Genomic DNA, 21,813 nt, shown 5'->3' on the forward strand with positions numbered 1-21,813 from the left:
TCCACCCGATGAGTCACTGGCTGGAGCTGCAGTAAGTCAGGAGTCCTGGGCCAGGGTGCAGTCACCAGAGACGAGAGGTGGGTGTGGAGCAGCTGACAGCATGAAGCGCACCACCTCTGAGCCCAGCCTGGCCGGGTGCGCTGGGACCTGATTGCACTCAGAAAACCTGGTGCTGCCCTGGGCTTCAGGGAGGAGTGGGGAGGGATGGCAGGCAGTCTCAGCCTCCCCTGTGGCCAGAGTTGAACCACGCCTGGCCAGGTGGTGGACCTGTTTCCCAGGCCTTGGGGCTGTGGAAGCAGCTCTGCCTCGCACTGCATGCCCAGGCAGAGCCCACCAGGGAAGCAGCTGTCACCGAGTGACGCAGGCCATGAGGGACGCAGTGGCAGGGACAGAGCCAGGGCCGGGCCACCACACACACAGGGCAGGCCCGCTGAGCGGGGATGTGTGCTCAGAGTCCCCGGAGGGTGGAGAGAACACACAGGTCGGGGGAGGGTAGGCGGAGGGGATGTGTGCTCAGAGTCCCCGGAGGGTGGAGAGAACACACAGGCAGGCCTGGGGGAGCCGCCCAGGCAGGGGGGTCGCAGGAGTATCTTTATTGTGGGGAGGGGCCTGGCCCCCAAAGTCCTGACACCAAAGACAGACACAAGATGGGCAGCTGCAGACAGTGAGTTGTGTGGATGACCAGGGCCTGTGTGGCGGATAGGGGACCAGGAGTCATCGCCTCAGACTCTGCCCTTCCGTGCAGGGGCTAGCGCCACGGGCTCAGGCATGCAGGAAGCGGTTGAAGGCATTGTAGGCTGACTCCAGGTCAAACAGCATCTGACGCACCTGTGAGTCGTCCAGCTCGTCTGATGCCGACATGCCGCTCAGGGTCTGCAGCCTGGGAGTGCAGCACGGGGCATGTGGGGTGGGCAGAGCCTCAGGGGCACCGCGGGGGCTCTGCCTGGCGGGGAGGGTCTCAGGGGCACCACGGGGGCTCTGCCTGGCGGGGAGGGTCTCAGGGGCACCGCGGGGACTCTGCCTGGCGGGGAGGGTCTCAGGGGCACCGCGGGGACTCTGCCTGGCAGGGAGGGTCTCAGGGGCACCGCGGGGGCTCTGCCTGGCGGGGAGGGACACCCACCACTGGCTGACCGTCTGGCGACCCTCGAAGTCGGGCGGGAGGTGGCTCATTCGGTGCATGGTCTCCATCAGCTCTCGCAGGTCGGGCTGGATCTGGGACACACAGTGGCTGGGACCCCAACACTGGCTCCATCCCCTCCTGCCTAGGCCCCCTGCCAGCCCAATGCCCTCACCTCATCCATGGCGCGAATCTCCAGGCGCAGCTTGTCCATGACCGTGATGAAGAGCTGGGGGCAGGTGTGCACATGAGGCTCGCGTGTTCAGGGGCGGGGGTGGCCCCACAGCTCACAGGCCCCAACCCCTTCCCAGCCACAGCTGTCACTAGGCCTCCTCACTGTACTCTGCTCCCAAACCCTGCGGGCCTCCTGAGTGAACGAGGTCCTGGCTGCCCAGACAGCTGCATGGGAACTGGAGGGTGGGCCCACATACTATCTCCCGAGGCCAGGACCCCACCAGAACGCACTGTGCTCATCCCCCCAGCAGGAGTCCAGGTGGCCTGGGGGGCCTCCCCGTAGGCTGCCAATCCCTCATCCCTAGTTAAAAGGGTCCCCTTCCGCCCAACAAGTCAGAGTGCTACCCAGCTCTGGTGGTCCAGGACTCTACCCTTGTGCCCAGCTGCAGCGGGCGGCCCCGGCCCTCCTAACCCTGTGAGCCCTGGGGGCTGGGGCGCACCGAGACTACGTCAGCAATGCAGCGGTTGAGGTTGCCCTTGTCGTCCTTGATGGTGATGGGTCGGTCCTCCTTGATCCGCTCCATGGCCAGTGGACAATCCAGCTGTGGGGGGCTGACATGGGTGCTGGGGCTCTCAGGACAGTAAGCCCCAGGTGGCCAGAGCCCTCTGGCACCCCATACCCACGCCCGACAGTCCCCGTCCCATGGGGGTGGAAGGACCAGGCACTCACGCGGAACTTGCGGCAGAACTCGTCAATAGTGCTGATTTCTGAGCCCTGAACCTGCCTGAAGGCAGCTTTGTACTGCACCAGGAGCCGGGAGCAGGCTGCCGTGTACCTAGGGAGAGGTCAGCTGCGGCCCAAGCATGGGACCACCATCGCCCAGCTCATCCTGCCCCCTCAGCTGGTCCAGAGGCAGAGCAGCTTCCAGAGAGGGCCGGGCAACAGGCAAAGGCAGGCCGAGCAAGGAGGAGGGACTGCTAGCAGCTTTGGGGGGCGAGGCCCTGAGCACGTAGTGGGGCTTGTAGCTCAGCTCCAGGTGGAAGCCCCAGCTCCCCACCCCTGCCCACCCTCTGAACGACAGCAACCAGCCCTCTGTTATGATGGCCCCATCCATAGCTCATGGTCCTGTGTGGCGGCCTGTGAGGGTCTTGTCACTTCATTGCACAAAGCCCCCCAAAACATCCTGAGACATCCCCAAGCCTCCCGACCGTCTTTTAAGGTTGGCTGTGCTGGGGGATAAGGGTGGGGGAGTGGGCCAGATGACACCCCAGGGGCTGCCCCTCTGCCGCCTCCCTCCCCACCCCCCAGGACTTCCCTGGCTGAGACCCAGGGGCATCCTCCTCACGCTGGGTGGGCCCCACACGGGTGGACACCTCACAGCCTGACAGACGCCTGTTCTTGCTGTCTACGGAGCACCCAGGCCTGGCAGGGCAGGAGCAGGCCTCCAAGGACGTGGGCTCTTACTCGCTGGGGGAGACGCAGTCCTTGATGTAGGCTTTCTCCAGGGCTTGCATTGTTTTCACCACCGCGAACAGCTCTGCCATGTTGTCGTACCTGAGGACACACCTGTCTATCGGGCCCCGGGGTGCCAAGCCCAGAGCACTATCCCCTGCCCAGAGGTGCCACTGTGGGAGCTCTGCCCACCTCTCGCTCCATCCTGGAGTGCCTCAGGAACGGTTCCCCAGCCTGACCCTGTATCCTCCCACCTCTCAGTGTGGGATGGGTCTGGGGGAGGCTGCCCCAGGGCAGCCAGATGCGCATGGGTGTGTTGGGGCAGCCTGGGTGGCTAGACTTACTTCTCCCGCTCCCGGGCGTTCTTGTACAACTTCACTTCCTGCCGGAGAGAGCAGGCTCTGTGGGCTGGTGCCAGCAGGGGCTGCAGAGCCCTGGCAAGGCCACACAGGTGTTTGCTGTTGGCCAATGCTGGCCGGGTATGCACCCACCACTCACCTCATACAGCTCTGGCTTGTTCCCAGGGGCTGCAAGACAAGGCAGAGAGCTGGCAGGCTGGCCCCAAAGGGAACCCAAGGGTAGGCTCCAGTCCCAGCCTCTATTTCAGTTCCTCCCTGAGGCCTCCCAGGCTGGGTCCCAAAGAACCCAGAGGGAGCTGGAGCACAGGGGTTCCAACCTCACCCCATCAGTGTGTGGGGGGACCTGAGGATAACACCTCTAAGAAGCCGGGGGCCGCATGACAGGCCCAGCTCCCCAGCTCCACTGCGGCTCCCTGGCCGAGTCACCTGCGCAAGTGGCCACATCCTGCTCGTGACTCATGATGCAGTGCCAACAAGGCTCATCACACACGGCCTCTCCCCTGGGTTTGGTGACACAGGGTGCCCAGGACCCCCACGGTTCTGGCCACACTGAAGCTCATCATGTCTGCCCAGCAGGACCAAGCCAGTTCTGCCTGGAGAAGGTTTCTGGGCCCTCAGTGCTCCTGTGATAAACTGCATCAGCCCCTGGCCACCCCCAAGGCTGTATGAGAGCAGGGTCAGATGCCTCCCCACCCCTGACGCCTAATACCCAATACTGCCCATCAGCCCCTGCAGCAGGGGCTGAAAGCCTGTGCCCTTCCGGCCACACTCACCTCCTATGCCCGGAGTGGCTGGGATCCCGTGAAACATCCTCTAGGCTCTGTGGCGGCCACAGCACTGAGACCTGGGGAGCAGAGCCAGGGCCGACTCAAAGATGGCCCCTAAGCCAGGTGTGGTGACTCACACCTGTAATCCCAGCACTTTGGGAGGCCAAGACAAGTGGATCACCTGAGGTCAGGAGTTCGAGACCAGCCTGGCCAACATGGTGAAACCCCGTCTCTACTAAAAATACAAAATTAGCTGGGCGTGGTGTCACACACCTGTAATCCCAGCTACTCAGGAGGCTGAGGCAGGAGAATCGCTTGAACCCAGGAGGTGAAGGTTTCAATGAGCCAAGACTGAGCCACTGCATTCCAGCCTGGGAGACAAAGCAAGACCCTGTCTCAAAACAAACAAACAAACAAACAAACAAAAAACAATAAAAAAGACAGCCCCTAAGCACCAGGTCCTGGAGACCCAGGGCGCCACGAAGAGCTCTCCCGAGCTCAACAGTGGTGAACACACAGGGTGCTATGGGGGCTGCCAGGAAAAACTGAGGTACTGTGGACACTAAGGACAGCGGGGTGGGGGCTGCCTTGGGGTGCGGTCCAAGCTGGAGGTTGAGGGAGCTGATGAGGGAGCTGATGAGGGAGGCAGGCAGCTGTTTGGTGGTCGGGGAAGAGAGTTCGGGGCACAGGAACAACTCAACAGCTCGCCTTTAAGTCGGCATGAACTTGGAGGAACAAACAAGCTGAGAGTGGAGCTTCTCGAGCGAGGGGGTCCTAGGGCATGAAGACGGAGAGGTGCCTCTAGTTGGGCAGCGAGCTGGGGAGAAAGAATGGAAGCGGAGCCCGTGGGAGGGTCCTGCCTAGTGCGGAAGCTGGGCCAGCTCTTTGTAAGTGGAACCGTCAGATCCGCCGAGGGACCTGAGGTAGGATTAAAATAAAGGAGTTACGAACGACAGCCTGTTTCTGGCCCAGCGGGCGGAAGAGTAAGGTAAACTCGGACGGAGAAGGGAGAAGGGAGGGGAGCGGGCCTGGCGGGCAGGCGCAGGCAGCTCTCGGCGGAGAGGCCCGGGAGGGCAGCGCTGAGCCGGCTAACTGCGGGAGCGGACGGTGCTACCGGGGATGGGAGAAGAGCAGAAGGGAGGGAAGGCGGCCCGCGCCGAAGAGCCGGGAAAGAGCAGCGCCGCTCATGTGTGAAGGGAACGTCTGAGTCAAGCTCTCCGGGGGTCGAGGCCATTGCGAGCCGCGGGGTGGGGACCATGGCTGCTCGGCAGCCGTCACGGAGCCGCCAGGTAGGAGAGGGCCGAGGAGCCAACCGCCCCAACCACGCAGGGGCTTCTGCCCAACAGCGAAAGAGGACGTTCTGCAGCCACGAGCGAATGTGCAAAGCAACCTCGCAGAGTGAACAATGAGCAAGAAAAGCGTTTCTAAAACATGCCCATAACATGACTTTTGCGGCACTCAGCCGAGGCTGTGCCGGGGCCCAGGCGCGCCCCGAGGGTGCCAGGCCGGGATCGCCTCTCCCCACTCGGCCCCTTCCCCACCCACCGGCCCCGGGTACCTGGACGGCTAGCGGTCGGAGAAATGGCGCCGGGGGCGGGGCGCGCTCGATCAGCTACTCGGCGCTCGCGCCTCACGTCTGCGCCTGCGCGCGCCGGGAGCGACCCTCCCCATCGGCAGCTCGGCGCTCAGCCCTCACGCCTGCGCCCGCACGGGCTTCCGGCCATGCCCCCCAGCGGCGCAGCCCCGGGGACGGGACCGGCGCAGCAGACGCGAAGCCGGGTCTTACGCCGCCCACCCGCCTGCCAGGCAGCCACGGGGAGGGAGGCAGCAGCTTCATTTTTTAAATTAATTAATTTAGACGGTCTCGCTCTGTCTGTCGTCCAGGCTGGAGTGCGGTGGCGCAGTCTCGGCTCACTGCAAGCTCCGCCTCCCGGGTTCCCGCCATTCTCCTGCCTCAGTCTCCCAAGTAGCTGGGACTACAGGCGCTGCCACTGCGCCCGGATAATTTTCTGTATTTTTAGTAGAGACGGGGTTTCACCGTGTTAGCCAGGGTGGTCTCCATCTCCTGACCTCGTGATCCGCCCGTCTCGGGCTCCCAAAGTGCTGGGATTACAGGCGTGAACCATCGCGTCCGGCCAGCAGCTTCATTTATTAGGGGCTTCGGTGAGGGTGGGGAAAGGCGGCGCCGGGGTCAGAGGCGCCGGAAGAAGAGCTTGGAGCCGTGGTCCAGCGTGCACTCGCCGGGGCACGGCCGACTGGGCCGCAGCTGGCGCAGGGCGTCCCGGTCCTCGGCGCAGAGGCGTCTGCTGCACAGCTGCAGTTCCCGGAGCTGCGCGGCGATCTTGTCCCACAAGCCCAGGCCCAGGGGACCCTGGATGGCGCAGCCTGCGGAGGGAAGAGGGCAGGCCTCAGCGCTTGCGGGGGCCGGCGGCGTCCCGGTGCCCGCGGCAGGCTCCAGGGAACAAACTCGCTTTCCCTGAGGGACCCAGGGCTGTAGTGAGGGGCAGCGGGCAGAGCCCAGGAGAGGCCCCATGACACTCCAGGAAGGAGTGGGCTCCTCTGCACAGCCAGCGTTGAGGCAGGAGGAAGGTGCCTCTGCCTCTGACGGTGCCCGATCTCGAAGTCCATGCCTACACGTCAGTCTCCATCCATAAAGACATAATGGGGCTGCTTGCAAATCTGTACATGGTGGGCCTGAGTGGCTCGAGGACACTAAGCTCAGGAATTCAGGGAACTGGGTGGAAAGGTACAGATGCCAGGAACCCAAGTGGGGGGAGGGGATCTCCCACCAGCACTCGGGCGCCGTCCTGGAAAAGGCGGTCTGGCCCTGGGGGGTGAAGATGGGGCGCAGGAAGACAGCAGAGCTCCCCCTTGTGCTGTTACATTCACTTACAGCCCTCATCCCCCGGAGGGCAGAGCCTGCCCTGGCCCCAGCTGGGAAGCCAGGTCCCTGGGATTGTCTTCCAGACAGCTCAGGTTGGGGACTGCCCTGATGTGGCTCAAGAGAAAACAAGCTAAATGAGACCACAGCCTGGGCAGGGTTGTGTCGGAGGAGCCCCTGCCAGGAAGTGGGGGGGGGTCCCTTGGCAGCTTTCAACACCCTGACTTTGGGCTCCCTCTTCCTGCCAGGGATGAGAAAGTCCCTGTGGAAGGGGGCCTTGCCTGCCAGAGTCTACTCTGAAGGTTGGGTTGGAGACCAGAGGCAGAGACCCACCTCGCCCCCACCCTGTGGTTTTAGGAGCTGGGATCATGTCCCCTTTCTGTCACTGTCTCTCTGCCCCCTGCTGCCCCAACCTCATGGAGCCCAGCCTTGCTGCCTAGCTGGTAGCAGTGACAGCCCCTTAGGAGGAAGCCCCCGGGTCTCAGGCAGGTCCCTGAAAAGGCCAAACATGGCAGGCATGGCCACCATACCAGCCCTCACCTGACAAGCCAAGGAAGCTAAGGCCTTGGGGCCGCTTTTGGAGGGTAGACAGTAGCTCTTCCAGGCTGACACAGCTGATCTCAGGGTTTGCGGACAGATCGAGCGAGATGAGTGAGGGGCACAGAGAGAGACATCTGAGATAACGTGGGAAGAAGTGCAAAGGTTGGCTTCCAGAGGCCAGTGCCCCAACACTAGGAAAGCTGCCCTGACAAATGCCCAGCTCAGGGAGCCTCAGGCCAGGCCCAGGGGCAGGTGCCCCTCTAGGGCTGGGGGTCCTTCCCAGGGGTCAGGGCCACAGTGGCCAGCTCTGGGTGTGCCTGGCCCAGCTTGGGCTCCTCTCAGCACTCCCTGGAGAGCTGACTGAGGCTCCAGGTAGTAAGAGCAGTGGCCCTCATGTGGGCCGATGCACAGCAGTGACAAGGACACACCCAGAGGGGCGCTGTCAAGAGCCACAGGCCCATGCTAAGAAGCCCGAGAGGATAGTCTGCCTTCCAGGACAGCCTGAGAGGCTGGTGGAAACTGAAGGAGCCATGTCTCCAGACGCGCTGGGGAGGAAGAGCTGGTACCATTTCTGTGGCCCTTCTCCCGTAGCCCAGCTCCCCTGGGGTCCGGAGCCATGTGATCAGACCCCCAGGCCAGCAGGCAGCAGGGCAGGGGCGTTACCTGCACAGGTCTCTAATGGCCTTGTCCCCCAGGTGGTTTGCAGACAGGGTCAGGTGGGCCAGAGCACAGCCTTCCTGGACATGAGCAGAGCCCCAAGAGGGCCAAACCGAGTGGCATACCTGCCCTCCCTGCTTCCAGCAGATGCACCCACACCCAGCGGCCCAAAAGGGAGCAGAGTCCCCCATCAATTTGGAGATCGGAAGGAAACACCTCTCCCGATGTGGGTCACACTCTGCACGTGGTGGTGTGAAAATAGGGTCCCAGTTGGGCCTGGAAGACCCCCCAGGAGAGAGTATCAGGGGCCCCTAGTGTGCCCCTTGGGACCTGCCTATGGGTGGGCAAGGCCACCCTGGGTCCCAGGTCCTATCTGGTGGGCAGGAATTCATAGCTGAGACAAGCAGCTGTACAAAAGCATTCCCCCAGCTGTTTTTTTTTTTTTTTTTTTGAGATGGAGTCTCACTCTGTGGCCCAGGCTGGAGTGCAGTGGCCGGATCTCAGCTCACTGCAAGCTCCGCCTCCCGGATTCACACCATTCTCCTGCCTCAGCCTCCTGAGTAACTGGGACTATAGGCACCCGCCCCCTTGCCCGGCCAGTTTTTTGTATTTTTTAGTAGAGACGGGGTTTCACTGTATTAGCCAGGATGGTCTCAATCTCCTGACCTTGTGATCCACCTGCCTTGGCCTCCCAAAGTGCTGGGATTACAGGCATGAGTCAGTGTGCCCGGCCTGTTTTTTCTTTGCTTTTTTTTTTTTTTTTTGAGATGGAGTCTCGCTCTGTCGCAGGCTAGAGTGCAATGGCGTGATCTCGGCTCACTGCAATCTCCGCCGCCCGATTTTAAGCAATTCTCTGCCTCAGCCTCCGGAGTAGCTGGGATTATAGGCACCCACCATCATGCCCGGCTAATTTTTTTATTTTTAGTAGAGACGAGGTTCCACCATGTTGGCCAGGCTGCTTTTGAACTCCTGACCTTGTGATCCACCTGCCTCGGCCTCCTAAAGTGCTGGGATTACAGGTGTGAGCCACCGCGACTGGCCCCCCAGCTGTTTTTTCTAAACCTCCAAACCTCTAACCCTCTCTGTAGAGCCCTTCAGTGAGTTCAGTCGGAATCTGGGGAGAGGTGAGCTCCTCCCAGCTCCCCTGGGACCTTTGGCCTCTGAGGCTCAGTATTTTCTGGGTCCTTCCCCACCTCGTACCTTGGCCAGGTATTGGACTATGGGCTCCATGAGGCCTGAGTCACCCTTGCCGGCTGCCACGGAGCTGAGCTCTAGGTGCAGGAGGGTGCGGGCGGGCAGGCTCCGCAGGGTCCTGGCCAGGGATGGGGCTCCCAGGGCATTGTAGGACAGGCACAGGGTCTTCAGGTGCTCAGCGTCTGCACCAGGGCCAGAATCTGTCAGCCCCACGTGGCCACAGCCCTGTACCCACCCCAAGTTCTGGGCCCAGAACCCTCAGGACCCCTTTGGGGAAACCACTACCACAGTGCTTGTGGGGTGGGGTGGTAAGTGCAGAGGCAAAGGCTCTCGCCCACGTTCTCCCAGCTGGGAGGGTGGGGTCAGACTTCCAAGCTCGGCTGCCCCACAGTTCTGGACACCTTGCCCTCTCCCACCCCACAACCACACGGTCCTGGGCCACATGCCTCTGCACGGTGGGGTGTCAGGGGAGTGCACTGACCATTGCTGCCCCCCTTACACTCCCCCACCCCTGGATGATACCCAATTCCCAGCCTCTTGGCACTGGGACCCCAGTCTCTGCCGCCTGGGTGGGCTCACAGTGGAACTGCCTCAGTCGAACAGCACTCAGCTGGTAAGCACGGGTCAGGGACCACCAGACATTGAGCTGCCTGGACTCTGCTCGTGGTGTTCCCTGGGAGGGTCAGCCTGGCTGGGTGGGCACCAGATGCCCCTTGGAGGCAGACCCTGTACCCATACATCCATCTATTGCTCCCAGGTGCCAGGCCCTCCTGGAGAGCCAGGTCTGGCATCCCAGGCCCCTAGACATTGTTTTTTTTGAGACAGAATCTTGCTTTGTCGCCTAGGCTGGAGTGCAGTGGCATGACCTCTGCACTCCATGTTGGTCAGGCTGGTCTCGAAATCCCAACCTCAGGTGATTTGCCCGCCTTGGCCTTCCAAACTGCTGGGATTACAGGTGTGAGCTACCGCACCCAGCCTAGACTTTTTTCCTTAAGGGATGGGGTCTATGTTGGCCAGGCTGTCCTGGAACTCTTGGCTCCAGCGATACTCCCGCCTCAGCCTCCCAAGTAGCTGGGACCACAGGTGTTGCCCCTGTGCCCAGCCCAGGGCCCCTCTGAAGGTCCTCGAAACCCTCAATGCCCCAGGGCTAGGGAATGGACAGGGAGTACCTGGTCAAGCTCACCTTGGAAAGCACTACTCAGTGCTGTCTGGTGGCTCGGGAAGAAGCTGGGGCCAAAGCCACAGGCCTGTAGACGCAGGGTGCTGAGTAAGGGGCAGGTGCGCAGGAGGGAGGCCAGGGCCTGGCCACAGCCGTCCCCCAGGGGGTTCATGCTTAAGTCCAGCTCCTCCAAACTCTGTGGAAGACACAGGCTGGCAGTGAGCCCCCAGCAGCCCCATGGACAGGGTCCCCCTTGGGGCTTGTCTTGGCTGTCTCTTCCCCACCTTGCCTGGCCTAGCCTATCACAGCTGGGCACTGGTTGGCTCTCCTAACTGCCCCAGACCAACCAGGGACCTGCAGAATGGGAACCCTGACACCCCGCTGTTGAGGGCCCACTGCTCCCTGTGCCTCTACCTGCAAGGTGGCTTGGCCTGGGAGCCCCATGGCAAGCTGGCGTAGGCCTTCAGGACCCAGGTGATTGGAGGAGAGGTCGAGGAGGGCCAGGCTGGGCATGGTGCCCAGGGCAGCCACCAGCTCAGCCACACACTTGTCCCCCAGCCGGTTCCCTGCCAGGCGCAGCTCGCGGAGTGCTGTGTGCAGCTTGAGGGCCCGCAGCAGGGGTGTAAGCTGGGCCTGGTGCAGGGCCAGGGAGCAGGCGCTGAATGAGAGGCCCAAGCCCTGGAGCTCCACGGCTTGCAGCACCTGTTGGTGCTCCCCTGTGGGGAAGGATGTGATGTCACCAGGGCAAAGCCGGCCCTTTCTGCCCTCTGAATCCCAGACAAACCAGGCAGCCCCTTTTCAACAGCCCCAGGGGTCACCCACTGGACATGCTACAGCGCCCACTCGCACATGCCTGTGGGTCTAGCACTGTGAGGCCGTGGGGGCCGACGTGGGTCTGCAGCACCCTAAGCTCCACCAGTCAGCACCAGATTCCACGCCCCCTGGGACAAGCTTTCTGGGAAGCTTCTCCAGCAGCTCCCAGCCCACGTGAGGCTCTCCTCCTTGGGCTTGACTTTCCAGGCTTTTGGCTGCTTTTTACCATCTCCCCATCAGCAGCTCATGGGGGCTGAGGGCTGTCCTCTCCCTGCCATCCATACTTCCAAGCGCAGGACACAGCACCCACCAGGCTGGGGGAGGTGTACCCCGAAACACCCGAGGTCCAGGAACGAACTGGGCTGGTGGAGCCTGCGTGCCCAATCCCCTTGCACGGCCTCACCCAGAAACTGCAGCTCTCCTGCCTCTCACCTTGCCCCAGGCTCTGGCAGGCCCTGCGGTAGCGGTCGGTCAACGGAGGCAGGTCCCACGAAGTTACCTCAGCCAACACCTGGAAGGCACCGTCATGAGCCACCTGGGGGCTCCCGGTGCCTAAGGCCCTGGCTCCCGCGGCTCACCTCATCATTGCTCTGCAGCACATCGGGGATGGGGTCCTGTGGGGCCAGCAGGGCCCCCTCTTTCCGTAGGGTGAGCCTGGGCAGCAGCCCACAGGTCTGGTAGTAGCGCTGGGCCGCCTGCTCGGCCAGCCAGGCCACAGAGTGGGTCTCACTGCTGCAGGGACAGAGGCGCTGCTGCTGTTGCCTGCACACAGCTGGGGTGAAGCCCCAGGAACCCACCATCCCTGCCCAGGGCCAAAAGCCCCCTCAGCTGCTTCTCCCACTCCCAGGTAGCCGGCCCCTCCTCTCCCTGCAGCCCAGCACACCACCAGCCCCTCTGCCATTCCTGGGAGCCACAGGGTCCTCCAGGAACACACCAGGGAGTCCTCGTCACACTCCCCACCCTGACGTGCAAACATGAGCACCCTGACATGGAGCTGCACAGGTGGGCTGCAGGGTAGGGCAGGCGATGTCTCACCTGTGTGGGACAGGGATAAGGAAAAGATGATCCTGAACTTGAACTCGAACCCGGATGGGAGGTGGCATGGCCAGACCCTGGCAGGTGAAGGCAGCAGGGCTGAGTCAGGAGCCACAGTGGGCTCCACCCCACACCTGCCTGCCCCAAGTGAGGAGGGCTCTGCTCCAGGTCTGCACACCCACCAAGGGCTGGCCTGCCGCAGAGCTGTCCCCACTGGGCTCTGAGACCCTGGCGGTGCTGGGGCTTCCTGAGGGTTCTGAAGACAGGCTGCTGGGCCCTGCCTTGACCGGTGCACTGCAACCCTGCACGCAGGTCAGGCGGACCTGCTTGGCTCGGGCACGGGGCCTGCTCTCCTCACTGTCCGACCCGGAGGTACTACTAGGCCTGCGGCTGTCCCCAGTGCCCTGGGGGCGGGGCCGGCGGCTGCGGGTCAGGGGCGTGTCCAGCTCTAGCCAGTCTCCAGCCAGGCACTCCTCCTCCGGGATGAGCGCTGCCTGGGGGGCAAGGGCTTTGCTCTGGCCCCGAGGTGGGTGAGGCCCCAGCCGGCTCTGAGCACTGCCCACACCCCAGATGGCTGCCTGGTAGGCTGCCCGGCTGTTGCTGGCTGCGGCTGCTTCCCTGTTGCTGGCAGGGCCAGGCGTCCGGGCTGCCACCTGTTGTGCTGTGGCCAAGCACCGAGGCCTCTTCTGGGACAGCCGCGGGGGGCCTGCGCTGTCCTCACCTTCCGAACTGCTGCTGCTGGCTGGCCCATGCCTGCTCCTCCGAGGCCTGGCCACGGCTGGTGCTGCCTGCCCTGGGGAGACCCTGGCACGGGCCTGAGAGGCCTCTGGGGGTCTAGTGCTATTAGAGGGGGGTTTTGGGCAGGGGCTCAGAGGAGGAGAGGTCTCAGGGTCAAACAGAAGGCTACTTGGGATGGTGAGGGAGTCCTGGGAGCTGTGGGGATCTGTGGAAGAGAGAATCCGTGTTGAGGCAGGGGCCCGGCACCTCCCATTCCACCTGTGAATGAGCATCTCCCAAAATCAGGGCCCGGGGACTCTCAGGGTAGGCATAGCAACCCTAGGGACGCAGGAGGCCCTGCTTGCCTTGGCCTGAGGCGGCTGCCTGGAGCAGCATTTCCATGGCCCTGGCCTTCTGCCGCGTCTCCAGGTCCAGGTCCCTGCGGTACAGCTTCACCCACTGCTGCAGCGTCTCCAGCGGGCTGAGGCCCTGTGTGGTATCAGTTGAACAGGAGCACAGCAGCCCCCATACCCTGATCTTTGCCCTCTGCCCCACCAGGCTCACCTTTCGAGTGCGGAGGGTGACGGACGCCCCCCGTTCAAGCAGCAGCTCAGCCACCTCAAAGTGACCACAGTTGAGGGCATCATGCAGGGGAGTGATGCCTTCGCAGCCCTGGCCACCCGGGTCGTCCACTGCGGCCCCGTGATCCAGCAGAAAGCGGACAATTTCTACAGACCAGGAGATGTGAGCCCAGCTCCTGATGCCCCCCAAGGACTGACTCTTTGCCCCACGTGTCCACTGAGGTGCGCCAGGCTCCTGTCCCTTGCTCACCTAGATGCCCGTAGTTGCAGGCCTCGTGCAGAGGCGTCCAGCCACAGTAGTCCCGAGGGTTCAGGGGGTGGCCCTGTGACCAAGGACAGGAAGGAGCCTGGCCCTGTGTACGTCACAGCTTGGCCCCAGTCCCATGAGCTCTGCAGCCTGAGCTGGGCCCAGGGCCTCAGTCTTAGAGCCCAGAGCAAGTCCCGTGGCCCTGCCCTCTCCTCCTCTGGCCCAGGTATCACCAGTGAAGGACATGCTTCCCCCTGAGACAGGTGGACCAGCCACAGTATATCCTCCAACCTCTGTGCCTGCCCGGTCCCGTTGTGGGCAGACGGTGCACCCAAATTGCAGGGGCATGAGGCAGGTGGGGTGGGAAGGTGCCCAGGTTTCAGCCCAGGGGCTAGCCCCCATCCTGGCCAGGCTGACCAACTTAGCTGCAACACAGATGCGTACCACACAGCGGGCACCCCATTTTTTTTTTTGAGAGGGAGTCTCACTCTGTTACCCAGGCTGGAGTGCAATGGTGTGGTCTTGGCTCACTGCAACCTCCTGGGTTCAAGCAATTCCCCCACCTCACCCTCCTGAGTAGCTGGGACTACAGGCGTGCATCACCACACTCAGCTAATTTTTGTATTTTTAGTATAGACAGGGTTTCACTATGTTGGCCAGGCTGGTCTCGAGCTCCTGACCTCGTGATCTGCTTACCTCAGCCTCCCAAAGTGCTGGGATTACAGGCATGAACCACTGCGCTCGGCCTGGGCACCGCATTTTTTGTGCTTTTTATTTTTGAGACGGAGTCTCGTTCTGTCACCCAGGCTGGAGTGCAGTGGCACAATCTCATCTCACTGCAACCTCCACCTCCTAGGTTCAAGCGATTCTCCTGCCTCAGCCTCCCAAGTAGCTGGGACTACAGGCACACGCCACCACATCCAGCTAATTTTAAAATTTCTTGTAGAGACAAGGTCTTGCCAGGTTGCCCAGGCTGGTCTCGAACTCCTGGGCTCATGTGATCTGCCTGCCTTGCCATCCCAAAGTGCTGGGATTACAGGCATAAGCCACTCTGCTCAGGCTCTGCTTTTTAAATTTTTTTGAAACAGGGTCTCACTCTGTTGCCCAGGCTGGAGTGCAGTGGCATAATCACGACTCACTGCAGCCTCAACCTCCCAGGATCAAGTGATCCTCCTGCCTCTAGGACCACAGGCAAGCGCCACCATGCTAAGGAGCCCCATTTTGAAGATGAGGAGGTTGAGAGATTTAGGGGATCTGGCACAAACCCACAGCTCCTCCATGCTGGGCAGCCTGTCCCGTGTCCCAGAGCAGGGCCCACCTGCCTCACGAGGTCCTGGACGCGGCGCAGCTGGCCCTCGATGCAGGCTCGGTGCAGCAGCGTCTCCCCCATGTCGTTCCGCCGGTTCCACTGTGGGCACAGCCAAGCCAGCACAGGGCAGGGGCGTAAGAAGCTGGCAGGGCTGCTGAGCAGGGCGAGTGGGGGTAGGGTGCCGTCCTCACCTTGCTCCCCTTCCGCCGGCCCGGGCGGCCCTGCAGCTCCTCATCCTCCTCCAGTTGCGGGGTCAGGCCATCAGCGTCGTCCTCTGGAACAGAGCCAAGTCCACCCCAGGTGAGAAGCCCTCACCCCGCTGCAAGCTCCCCAAACTCCCAGGTACAAAGGAGCCAGAGATGGGAGGGCTGAGCTCTGAGGCTGCTGGGCTCCGGGGGGCTCCCCAGCAATGGTCCCAGCGCTGCCTCCACGTCTACCTGGCCCTGCTGGGATCCTGCTCCTGCCCGCCATCCCTCTGCCCACTCCAGACACACCCCTGAGCTTTCTGCCCCAACCCACGCCTGGCCCTCCCTCAGAAGGCGGCCTGCCCGAGACCCATCCATCTGTGTGACAGCCGCTCATCCCCACACCCAGACCGGCTTGTGGGCCGGTCTTCCTCCACCCCAGGCCTTCTCCACCCCCGTCTCCTGAGCTGTGTCGTCAGGCCAGGTCAGCCGTGGAGCCTGGGTGTCCTGCACCTTGCAGCCTCCACCCTGCCTAGGTGGCAGACACACCTGCCTCTGTCCCTGCTCTGGGTGACCCCTCGTCACCATGCCCTTCACACACTGACAGCTTCCCCGGGTCCTTCCCCAACTCCTCACTGTGCCCACCAGCTGAGCGGCATTCCCCACAATTCTAGATCCTGATCCACCTCCCCGCAGCAACCAATCTGGTGAGGCCCCAACTTCCCACAGCTGCCTGGCCACTCGGGGTTCTAACAACCTCCTTGAGTTCGAGCTGAAGTCACAGCCTTCCCTGGAACATCCCCCAACAGACCTCACGGACAGGCTCCTGCCACCCACCAGTCAGTCAGAAATCAGCCCCCAGCTACCTGCTGAGCCCGCTCTCAGCCCTCTCCCCCTGCACCACGGCCAAGGTGGCTTCAGTCCAACCCGCGCTCCAGCCAGTCCCTCAGGCCTGCCCTCCATGCAGCTGATGTCACCGGCCTCTGAAGGAAACCCAAGCCTGCTCTGGAGGGTTTCAGGAAGGTGCTCAGCTCTCACAGAGGCACCCGGGGTTCTTCAAAGTGCACTGTCTCACCCCTGGCCCCAGACGGCACGTGTGTCTCTAACGGGACCATGTCCCCAGCTGATGCTCACACGGCTCCCAACCACTGTCTCCTCCGGGAGGCGAAGGCCTGCCCCAGGCTCCCTGCAGGTCACCACCTTCTCTGTCCCGTTCCGGGAAAGCACCGGCCGTCCTGGCTTGTTCCCGCCACAAGCCCTGAGCCGGCTCCACGGCAGCACAGCACACCCCTCTCCAGCCCGGCCCGGAGCAGGCCCAGGGAAAATGCCAGGTGCCGCCCGCCCTCACCGCTCTCTGAGAGCTCCACCTCACTGGCCTCCAGGGCTTTGCACTCCGCTGTGGCTGCCGCCTCCTCCTCCTCATCTTCATCTTCATCTACACTGAGCTCCTGTAGTCTGGTTTCTGTGCCAGGGGCCTCCTGGGGCTGCAGCCTCAGCTGCACGGCATGGAGGTGCTGCAAGACCTGCCTCTGAGGAGCAGAGGGATGCTTGGCTCAGGACTGGGGGGGTGGCAAGCAGAGCTGGGGGCTGTGGATGCAGAGAAAGATGGGGATGTGGGACAAGGAGCAGGCAGGCTGCAACGATGCTGGGCTTGTTGGGGAGCCAGTGTGGGTGGGATGGGCTCTTGTACCTGCAGCTGGGGCCGCTGGGCCTGCTGGGCACAGCTGAGGGCCTTCTGGAAGCATGGGGCCAGCAGTTCGTAGGCATCGCCAGCCTCTTCACGGGACAGTGCGATGTTCAGCCAGGTCTTGGCCTCCTGGAGCAGGAGGAAGGACGGGGTCGAGGGCTGCTGCTCTCCGTGTCCAACAGGCCCCAGTCAAGCGTCCCCGGCTGCCCACACAGAATGGGAACCCGGCCTCCCAGGTGCTGAGGGTGGATGGTCCTAGGAAGGAGCTGCCTGTCCACTAAGGACATCTGTCCATGGCCACCCTGAGAACGGCAGTCCTGAGGCAGAGACATGGGTGAACCTGCATTCGGGCGGGGAGCCAGGGTTTCACCTCCAGCACGTTGCCGCTGCGCAGCCTCAGCTCCTCCTCATAGTGGCGCACGGCCCCACGGTGGTCCTTCATGTCTCCCAGTGTGGCGGCCAGGGACACGTGGATGATGGCCCGCTCGGCACCCGGTCTGTCCAGCAGCTCAGCGAAACGTAGCTGGGGGCAGTGCCAGTGAGGCTGGGGGCTGCCACCCTGGCCAGGCCTCGCCAACCTCACTGGCCCTCCCACCCAGCCGGGGCCACACACCTGCTTCTGGTAAGCCTCAGCTGCCCTGGGAAAGTCTCCTGCCTTGGAGAAGAGGTCACCTAGCTGCTCACAGATGGCCATGGCGCCCTGAGGGTCACTTCCCTCGGCATCTTCCAGCTGTTGCTGCAGTCGGACCACTGCCAGCACTGCCAGGAAGAGGTTCATGCAGGAGGGCAACACAAGAGGCCCTGACCCCAGCTCTACCATCTGGCCACTCGGGGTTCTAACGACCCCCTTGAGTTCAGAGCTGAAGTCACAGCCTTCCCTGGAACATCCCCCAACAGGCCTCACGGACAGGCTCCTCAGCCTCTTCCAGCTGTTGCTGCTGAGCCCTGTGGTGGCCCCTCTACCCTCTCCCTCTGCCTGCCTGTTTATGTGGGGGTTAACAGGAGGGTCTATCTTGGGAACTGGTCTCAAGGGTCACAAGAACTAACACACTTAAAAACTCGGGGCCAGGCACAGTGGCTCACGCCTGTAATCCTAGGTCTTTGGGAGGCTGAGGCAGGCAGATCATGAGATCAGGAGAGCAAGACCATCCTGGCTAATACAGTGAAACCCCGTCTCTACTAAAAATACAAAAAAATTAGCCGGGCGTGGTGGCGGGCGCCTGTAGTCCCAGCTACTCGGGAGGCTGAGGCAGGAGAATGGCGTGAACCTGGGAGGCGGAGCTTGCAGTGAACCGAGATGGCGCCACCGCACTCCAGCCTGGGCGACAGAGCGAGACTCCGTCTCAAAAAAAAAAAAAAAAAACTTGGATGGTGCCTGGCTCATAGCAAGGGCTGACTGCTGCCAACCTCCAGTGGTGGTCTCGGCCATCAGCACTCCTGGACCACATGCGTGCCACCTGCTATTCCACCCGGGAAGCTAGGGGAGCAACTACTGTCTCCAGTTTGCCAGTGAAGATGGTGGCTGCAAAATAAAAGCCCAACTGGTCTCCTGGCTGCCCTTTCAGTGCCCCTGACACACTGTGTTGAGCTCAGAGAAAAACGGGGTTTTTCTCCTGTCAGGAACTAGGGTACCTGTCCCTCTTGCGGAAGCTGCTGCCTCCAAGGACAGGTGCTCATGCCTCCTCTGTGAGGGAGGGAGCTCTGTACACACCTGGCAGGACTCCACGCCCCCCTGGGCTCGCAGGCCCCTGCACACAACTCCCGGGGCCCCACCCTGGCCCCAGGCTCACCATGCGGGAGGTTCACCCCCCTCGCCCCACCCCACACCCCACACCCCCCGGGCCCCACCCCGGCCCCAGGCTCACCATGCTGGAGGTTCTGACAGACGGCTGCTCTCTGCACAGGCTTCTGGGAGCCCAGCCTGTAGGCCTTCTTCAGGGCTCGCTTGGCAGCCAGAAAGTCTCCCAGGTCTTGGAGGACCTGGAGAGCAAAGGACAGCACGGTTTTTGCAAAATCCCCAAGGCCCAAGTCTCCAGGAGCCTGAGCTCGGAACCACACACAGCGGGTACCTGTGCGATGGCCACGCAGCACTCGCTCTCCATGAACCGTTTCCTCATGGTGTGCGCACACTCCCGGGCACCCTCCAAGCAGCGCATAGCCTGGGAGTGCTGGCCCGCGCGCCAGTGGACGGTGCCCAGGTTGTAGCGGGCGCGGAACAGGTCCTCGTAAAGGTGGTTCTGCCTGCAGAGGGGTGATGGCCTGAGCACCCATGAGCTCCTGAGCACCCACGAGCTCCTGAGCACCCAGGAGCGTCCCACCGGTGATAGCTGCTGATGCCACACAGGCCCCAGCCCTGCCATGCTATGGTCTCAGGGCCCTAACCATGCCTGGTCTTCGCCCAGTGTGAGGCACAGGTGTGAGAGGTGGGGGATGAGGCCCAGCCAGGGTGCTCTCTCAGGAGGACCCTGGGAGAAATACTTCCCTAACTACTTCCTCCAGGAACAAGGGACTCCACTCTCTCCTGGGGTGGGGTGGGACCTTACTCCGCAAGGAAGATGCTCTTCCTGAAGTAATCGTTGCACAGGGCTGTCTGCTGCAGGCTCTCAAAGGTAAGACCCAGGTTGAGGTAGAGGCGGGTCCTCATCTCATTCAGCTCTCCCTGAGCCAGTGTCCCTGGAAGATGACCCCAACTCAGCCACTTTCTCCCCACATGGGGTTTCCAGCTTTGGGCCCCATTTGGGGCCTGTGCAGTGCCTCTCCTACCCTCTCCCTCCTCCCGATGTTGGGGCAAGGGTCCTGCTGCAGACAGAGCACAGAGTGGATAAAAAGCCGAGGATCTCCAGGGAAAAGGTTGCGGAGAGCATGCACCCCTCACACAAGAGCCCTGCAAAGGGAGGGCCCCAGAAGACGAGATCGCCCAAGGAGGCTGCGGGGGTGCTGGGCTGCAGCCTCTTCAGCCTGCAGTTCAGGAGGCAGAAAACGAGAAGGGGCCTGCCCACCCTCCAGCTCCTCATCCACAATAGCCAAGCTCTTCTCAAAGGCAGCCTGTGCCTGCAGCAGAGCATCCCTCGACTGGCAGTGGTCATAGATGTCCAGGTGGGTGCGGCCGATGGTGGCCCAGGCCCTCTGCAGCTCCGTGTGGTTGCGCAGGGAATGTGCTAGCTCCAGGTAGTGGTGCTGGTGCTGAGTGTGGAAGGAAGTCACTGCTGTGAGCTGACCCCGCCTCAAGCAAACCAGCGCTGCCAGATTCCCAGAGACCCTGTTCTTGCTAAGGAAAGACTCCTGCTCCCCTTAACCGCCACAGAGCAGGCCAAGGTCGGCCACATGCCCCTCCTCTGCATGCCAAGGGCTCTCTGTGGTGACAGTGGCTTCACGCTGTATGCAGCCAACGCTGTCACGTGGGGAGGGGCGGCTGGGGATTGGTGGGGTGGGGGTTTGCAGTCCTGCCTCCAGCAGCCAGGGTCAGGGAGAGCTTTCGGGCTGGGGCCTGACCACCCCCAGCACAAACACAGCTAAAATAACATTCATTAATGGTTTCTGGTGCCAGGACACCTACTCCTGCCCCAGTCCCAGGAAAGGCTGTGGCGTCCCCACTGGAGGACTGGGCCGGCGCGGTGAAGTTAAGGCTGCGTCAGGCCAGGTGTCCCTTCCAGCCCGAGGCTCCTGACGGCGAAGACCGGGCCTCCCTCCTCAGAAAAGGGCTCCAAACAGAGGCCGACCGGGCTAGGCGAGGCCAGTGAGGGCGCCCGCACCTGCAAGGCAGTCGGGTAGTCCTCCATCTCGGCCAGGCGCTCTCCGATCTTGCGGTGGGCCACGGCACAGCCCAGGGGGTCGTCAGCGCTCTCCCGGAGCCGCAGCTCCTGCCAGTGCTGCTCCAGGGCTTCGGCGTAGCGGCCTAGGCGGGGACACAGCACGGCCTGGCAGGCGTCGCGGGTGCGAGGGCGGACCTGGGGCGGCGTCTGCGGGAAGAGCCCGTCGACCCCCGACCCCGGCGCGGGCCCCAGCCCCCAGCCCCCGGCCCTGCATCCCGCTTCCTGGTCCCAGCGCTCACCATGGCCGGCCAGGAGCTCCCCCAGCTGGTGGCACAGCGCTGCCTCCTCGCGCCGCTGCCCGGCCCTCTGCGCCTTGGCCTTCGCCTTGCTCAGCTCTGTCGGAGGAAGAGGAGAGGTGAGCCTCCGCGGCGGGGTTCGGGGCCGGGGCCGAGTCCCAGACCCTCCCTAGCCTCCGCGCCCCCGGCGCAAGGGGCCCCCGAGGAACTCACGGCGAAGCTCGCGATCCAGGCTCATGCTCGGGTCGCCGCGGGATCTGGACTTCCCGCGCTGCGCCGCGGCCCCGCCCTCGCCGCCGACACGCAGGCCCCGCCCCTCGACGGCGGCGGTGGGCGCGGGGCATGCTGGGAAGTACGGTCCGCCCGCCCGCGACATCGTCGAAGTTCTAGTGTGGGAGGAGCTGGGGCGGAGACGCGGCGACAACTAGGGCGTCGGACCCGAGGAGTTATCTTCCCGGACGCCGGGGTTGGCCCGCGCGTGGAGCCCTCTGCCCTGCCCGGGGAGTGCCTGATGGGGACCCCGTTCCTCCTCGCAGGAGGCGGGTACACGGGAGGCCGGGGTCGCAGCGCGCCCTGGGTGGGCTCTTCTGAACTGCAGCCCGCGTGCCGCCCGCGCCTCTCAAGGTGGACGAGCTGTGCCGCCGCCCCAGTTCCTCCTGAAATTCACACACAACCTGCTCACACGCGCAACTGTGAAAAACGCACGTAGGGTCCAGATAGAAGACTGACGATAAGTTCACGAGCATTTGGCTGTGGGGACGGAATAAGGTGCGCTCCTCCTCCACAGAACGCAGTGGGTCACATTTGGGGACTTGGCCCCAAGGAATGTTCTGGTAGGGGAATGTGCTTTCCGTAGTGAACAAGTACCGTTTCAGCAACGTATATGTCAG

At 62.9% G+C, this 21,813-nt stretch overlaps 2 protein-coding genes across 8 annotated transcripts; both read right to left on the minus strand.

Annotated features, from left to right (window-relative positions):
• Positions 1 to 578: 578 nt before the first annotated feature.
• VPS28 (VPS28 subunit of ESCRT-I) lies at positions 579 to 5,532 on the minus strand. Of its 4 annotated transcripts, none has more exons than XM_073018527.1 (11): positions 5,429 to 5,532; positions 4,144 to 4,241; positions 3,877 to 3,947; positions 3,243 to 3,271; positions 3,089 to 3,126; positions 2,757 to 2,846; positions 2,022 to 2,127; positions 1,792 to 1,893; positions 1,293 to 1,346; positions 1,121 to 1,212; positions 579 to 880 (listed from the first exon to the last, which is right to left on the minus strand). In XM_073018527.1, exons 3-11 carry the CDS (start codon positions 3,911 to 3,913, stop codon positions 763 to 765), a joined length of 666 nt encoding a protein of 221 aa, XP_072874628.1. In that variant the 5' UTR covers positions 3,914 to 3,947; positions 4,144 to 4,241; positions 5,429 to 5,532; the 3' UTR covers positions 579 to 762. The 4 variants fall into 4 exon arrangements, with proteins under 4 accessions (XP_072874628.1, XP_072874627.1, XP_072874629.1 ...); XM_073018526.1 differs by having other exon boundaries at positions 4,144 to 4,261; positions 5,429 to 5,520; XM_073018528.1 differs by lacking the exon at positions 5,429 to 5,532 and adding an exon at positions 4,579 to 5,188.
• A 466-nt stretch (positions 5,533 to 5,998) lies between these two features.
• Positions 5,999 to 21,261, minus strand: TONSL (tonsoku like, DNA repair protein). 4 transcript variants are annotated; one of them, XM_008001933.3, is made up of 26 exons: positions 21,137 to 21,261; positions 20,927 to 21,022; positions 20,628 to 20,770; positions 19,875 to 20,058; positions 19,419 to 19,548; positions 18,945 to 19,116; positions 18,741 to 18,855; positions 17,489 to 17,634; positions 17,246 to 17,398; positions 16,879 to 17,004; positions 16,537 to 16,717; positions 15,195 to 15,277; positions 15,013 to 15,102; positions 13,698 to 13,770; positions 13,431 to 13,594; positions 13,232 to 13,355; positions 12,332 to 13,092; positions 12,150 to 12,226; positions 11,693 to 11,846; positions 11,547 to 11,625; positions 10,716 to 11,017; positions 10,326 to 10,497; positions 9,149 to 9,324; positions 7,955 to 8,028; positions 7,292 to 7,425; positions 5,999 to 6,255 (listed from the first exon to the last, which is right to left on the minus strand). In XM_008001933.3, exons 1-26 carry the CDS (start codon positions 21,159 to 21,161, stop codon positions 6,062 to 6,064), a joined length of 4,128 nt encoding a protein of 1,375 aa, XP_008000124.3. In that variant the 5' UTR covers positions 21,162 to 21,261; the 3' UTR covers positions 5,999 to 6,061. The 4 variants fall into 4 exon arrangements, with proteins under 4 accessions (XP_008000124.3, XP_037855890.2, XP_072874626.1 ...); XM_037999962.2 differs by lacking the exon at positions 21,137 to 21,261 and having other exon boundaries at positions 20,628 to 20,834; positions 20,927 to 21,112; XM_073018525.1 differs by lacking the exons at positions 7,292 to 7,425; positions 7,955 to 8,028.
• Between the last annotated feature and the right edge of the window lie 552 nt (positions 21,262 to 21,813).

This window comes from Chlorocebus sabaeus, chromosome 8 (genome assembly GCF_047675955.1).
Source record: "Chlorocebus sabaeus isolate Y175 chromosome 8, mChlSab1.0.hap1, whole genome shotgun sequence".
NCBI classification, from domain to species: Eukaryota; Metazoa; Chordata; class Mammalia; order Primates; family Cercopithecidae; genus Chlorocebus; species Chlorocebus sabaeus.